This window comes from Panthera leo, chromosome D4 (assembly GCF_018350215.1).
Source record: "Panthera leo isolate Ple1 chromosome D4, P.leo_Ple1_pat1.1, whole genome shotgun sequence".
Taxonomy (NCBI): Eukaryota; Metazoa; Chordata; class Mammalia; order Carnivora; family Felidae; genus Panthera; species Panthera leo.
This window is the reverse complement of record NC_056691.1, coordinates 21,715,347-21,720,066: the sequence shown is the minus strand read 5'-3', so window position 1 is coordinate 21,720,066 and position 4,720 is coordinate 21,715,347. Positions and strand designations below refer to the sequence as shown.

At 56.4% G+C, this 4,720-nt stretch overlaps 1 protein-coding gene across 1 annotated transcript; it reads left to right on the top strand.

Moving 5' to 3' along the window:
- The first annotated feature begins 397 nt into the window (after nucleotides 1-397).
- On the top strand, nucleotides 398-3,922 carry LOC122204530 (nuclear pore-associated protein 1-like). The gene has a single exon (XM_042912077.1). The coding sequence runs from the start codon at nucleotides 398-400 to the stop codon at nucleotides 3,920-3,922; it is 3,525 nt and encodes a 1,174-aa protein (XP_042768011.1).
- The last annotated feature ends 798 nt before the right edge of the window (nucleotides 3,923-4,720 follow it).

The following is a 4,720-nucleotide window of genomic DNA, read 5'->3' as shown; positions in this document are numbered from 1 at the left end:
CGACACACACCCAGGCGCTGAGAGGCCCCACAGCCACCTCACTCCCCCACAGGCGCCACGCAGTGGCCCAGCTGCTTGTATACAACCGCCACAGGCAGCCTGAAATCTATACACCAGCCAGGGCTGCCAGCTGCAGGCAGGAAGTCCCAGACGCGGGAGGCTAAGGGGCGGGGCTTTGGGGCCTCGCCATTTGCCCTTTGCCCTTTGCTGAGGTCACTTGCCATGCTGCGCATGCGCGCCCCTGTTGGCGCCATCTTCCTGGGAGGCGGCACAAAGGCCCGGCTCAGTCCCTCAGGCTCAGTGCCTGTTTGACTAACAAAGGAGTCAGAAGCTCAGGAGGCGCTCTCTACCTTTTTTACTCCCATCTCTCAGTCGTTTTGCGCACAACCAGCCCGATATGGGCAACCTGCTTTGTAAGTTTCGTTTCCCACCCCGCCCCCGCCGCCGCCTCTGCCGCTCCCGCGGCTCCCGCCCGCCGCCTGGCAATGTGTGGCCCCTGCACCCCCCCTCCCGCGATGCTGTTCCACCACCTGGCCGGGACCACCCCGCCTCTCCTTCACGGGCCCTGGGCCCTGGGCGCAGGCTCTTCCACCGGAATCCTAGGCCTTTACCGGCTAGTTTATACATCCAGCCCAAGAGGCGGTACCCCATCCCGCAGGCCGCAGGTACCCCTCTGGGGATCCCTCCCTTGGTGAACTGGAGTCACTCTCCGAAAAAACCTGTGCCGTGTGCTCGTAATTCCATGATGTTTGGACACTCCAGAGCCAAAAGGATCCCTCCTCTGGGGCGCAAATTCACTCTCCCACGTTCACTATCTGAGAAGGTAGAGGAGGCTGTGGAGCCGGTACCAACCAGGCACCTCCCACTTTTGTGCCCATTTGGGGTGGAGGAGAAGGTCCAAGAAGATCCCAGAAAAAAGATGGAGGATCTTGCAGAGACCAAAGGTCAGAATGGTGGGAACAGGGTCCCCCATCACGTTGGGGACATACCATTAAAATCTAGTGCCCTGGAGACCGGTGGGCTTCTCACTTCCTGGCAGCACAGCCCCCCACCTTTGGACCTCCATCCTAATCCTCCAGAAGACCGTTTGAGGGAGAATACCCAGAAGTCTCTGATGCACTGCCGCCGTGTAGCCTGCGCAGTCACCTCCTCACATGGCCCAGCTGGAAAATTGGTGCCTGATACAGATACAGCAGCGCTCTCCGACCCACCCGCACGCTGCCCCTTACTGCAGGAGACATCAACAAAGGAAGTGGCGGGTGAAAGCCATCAGCCTGTCAGGGACACATCATACCTCTCCAGGAAGGAGATACAGGCTAATGAGCCTCCAGGCATCTCATCAAGGAGCTCTTTTTCCCCTGTATCTGCCAGCAGTAGGCCCTGCAAACGGAAAACATCCACGTCCCATTCTCGGCCACCACCACCGCCCCAGTGGTGGGGCCACGGCGAGTTGCCCCCACTTCCTAGGTTTCCTTGCAGAACTATTGACAAAAACCTGGACACCTTGAAGAATACCAAATGTCACAGGAGTAAGACCTTGGAAGACAAAAGAGAGATCAAAGGAGACTGCTCAGATGCTCAGTCTGCCACTTCTTTATGCCTACTTGCCTCAGAGACCACTAACTCTCTGCTTTTGGCGAGTCGCACTTTGCAAGTCCCCATTCCTACTGATGACTTGGCTGACCAATCTGCCAAGCCCCCGACTGCCTCTGTCCTTCCATCTTTAACACCAAACCTTGGTCAGGAGACAGCCCAGATGGTTTCTAAATCTTCTCCAGCTGTTCCTGCTGGTGTTGTTCCTCATCTTAGTTCCAGTCTCATTTGTGGAATTCCTGTGCAGAAAGAAGGCCCTCTTCAGCCAGTCACTGCTGTAACCTGTCTTATTTCTGACATCACCACACTTCCTAACACCTCAACCCCCTCCTTACAGCCACCGTCCTGCAACACAGAATCCCCAGTGCCTCTGTGTGTACATTCCCCGCTTCCTATCCTACCCGCCCCTCTTCCAAATCCTTCCACACATAGCCCTGTTTCAGTTGTCCAGCCCATCATTTCTAAGACAGCTGCTTCTACCATCGCAGCCAATGCATGTACATCTACCTCCAGGCTCACTTCAGGTCCTGGTGTCGTCGACATGGACACCACTCCCCTTTCAAAGGCTGTTATTTTCAGATCTCCCCAAGGATCCGGAATGGGATCTCCTTCGTTTCCCCAGGGTCGTTGCAGTTTGAAGCAGAGGTGCCCTGCAGAGTCTCCAGTTTTCACCAGCCCACCTGGAGATCCGAAGACAGCCCTTCTTGCCAGTGTTGCCGTTTCCAGTAGCTTGTCCCTTGCGGATTCTGGAGTCACCTCCACTCCAGTAGGCAAGCCCTCTGCAACCTGCAACTCGGCCTGTAACAGCGAAGCCATGGACACTCCATCGCCATCTCAGGCTTCCATCTTCTGTTCCTCCCCTGAGTCCAGGGACAACCATTTCCCACTTAACATGGTGCTTTCTGGTTCTGCTAACACACCACCCCATGGCAGCACTGTGGTGGCCCACGACTCTATCCATTTACCGAAAAAGTCCTCCATCGGACAGACCTCAGTTTCCAACCACTCTGACCCAGGCATCACCTCTCAGCCCACAACTGGGCATCATAATGGGCAGCAGCCTGACAATTCTCACCTGTTAGGAACACCAGTAGCCTCAACACAAGCCATGGGCCCATCTGCTCTCGTAGCCCAGCCCCCCAGAGACAACGCAGTGAAGGCAGGTTTGGCAGGTTCCGCATCTATCACCACTCTCACTATCCAGCCGGCCTCGAGTGACAAGCCAGGCATCCTGCCCATTGGCGTATCTACCACAACAGGCTTTGGAGTTGCCACGGGGATGCCCAGCACCGGGGATGGTGGCTCACCGTTAGCTGACAGTACTTCAGGCCGACATGTGTTTTCGGGACGTGCGGCCCCTATGGGCAGTGGTGTGTACATCCCAGGCCCCGCTCATTCACAGGCATCCGGAGCATTCCACCTTGGGGCAGGACTGAACGGGGTACCAAGAACCATTTCTGCTCCAACTTTAGGTCAGACAACCTGGAATCGCTGTGGTGATGGCATGGCTGCTGCTGTAGGAGGAACAAATACCGTCCCAGTATTTGGACAAAATGCTAGTTCCACCTTGAATCCAGGCACTTGGGGCCCACCCATCCAGAACCCAGGTAGTGGAGCAGTGGGGCAGGGCTGTACTGTTCCCACAGGTGGAGACTCTACAGTCCCCACTACCCATAAGTGCCCCGGGGGCTCATCCCTACAGAGAAAACTTGCCTCATGTAGAGGAGATGCCACCGTGGAGAAGAGGACTAAGTCAAGAGACCAGGCAGCCTCCCCCTTAAATCTGAGCAGCAGGGGGCCAGCCATCAGAACCCCAGGTGATGGAGTAGTGGGAGAGGGCCGCCCTGTTCCCTCACGTGGAATCTCTAGTATTGCTGGTAGCCTCAAGGGCACCCAGAGCCAATCTGGACAAAGAAAACTTGCCCCACGTGACCGAGCCACGAGAACCGAGAAGAAACGTGGGTCAGGACACGTGCCAGCCTGCTTCTTAAATATGATCATCAGGGGGCGAGCCGTCCAAAACCCAGGTGATGTAGTGGGAGAGGGCCACGCTGTTCCCGCAGGTACACGCTCTCGTGTTCCTGTTAGCCCCAAGGGCACCCAGACCCCATCTGCACAAAGAAAGGCTGCCCCACGTAACCAAGCCACCATCACAGAGATGAAACATGGATCAGGACACGTGCCAGTCTGCTTCTTAAATCTGATCGGCAAGGGGCAAGCCGTCCAAAACCCAGGTGATGGGGTAGTGGGAGAGGGCCACGCTGTTCCCGCAGGTACAAGCTCTCATGTTCCTGTTAGCCCCAAGGGCACTCCGAGCCCACCTGTATGACGAAAACTTGCCCCACGTCACCGAGCAACCGGCACAAAGACGAAACGTGGATCAGGACACGTGCCAGTCTGCTTCTTAAATCTGATCATGAGGGAGCGAGCAGCCCAAAACCCGGGTGATGTAGTGAAGGAGGGCCACGCTGTTCCCGCAGGTACAAGCTCTCATGTTCCTGTTAGCCCCAAGGGCACTCAGAGCCCACCTGCACGACGAAAACTTTCCCCACGTCACCGAGCAACCGGCACAAAGACAAAACGTAGATCAGGACACGTGCCAGCCTGCTTGTTAAATCTGATCATGAGGGGGCGAGCCGTCCAAAACCCAGGTGATGTAGTGGGAGAGGGCCACGCTGTTCCCGCAGGTGGAAGCTCTCTTGTTATCGTTGGCCAGAAGTACACCCGGAAGCCGTGTACACAAGAACTAAATGGTTCGTGTGGAAGAGCCACTACCAAGCAGAAGACACGTGTTTCAAGAGGCGTGTGTGTTTACCCCCTACAGAGCCCCTCGGACTTGCCTGGCCACACGGCCTCTGCTGCAGTTACAGGTGGCAGCACCAGCTGTGTGCTTGGACCCACTTGTAGTTCCACCGTCCTTCCACGCAAATGCGGTCCTCCCGCCCAGCATGCAGATGGTATGCATGGAGGGGACAACGTCATTCCCACGAACGTAGAACCTGGTAGTTCTTCACATCAGAATGATTGCGGCCGACCCAATGCAAACGCAGCAAGTGCCATAGCAGATGCAGACAGTATCACATCTATGATGGCAGGCCTCTATGTCAGCACCCCCCAGAAGGACACT

What these genes read in the sequence shown, in the direction of transcription:
- LOC122204530 (XM_042912077.1), top strand. Translation starts at nt 398, where the DNA reads ATGGGCAACCTGCTTTGTAAGTTTCGTTTCCCACCCCGCCCCCGCCGC.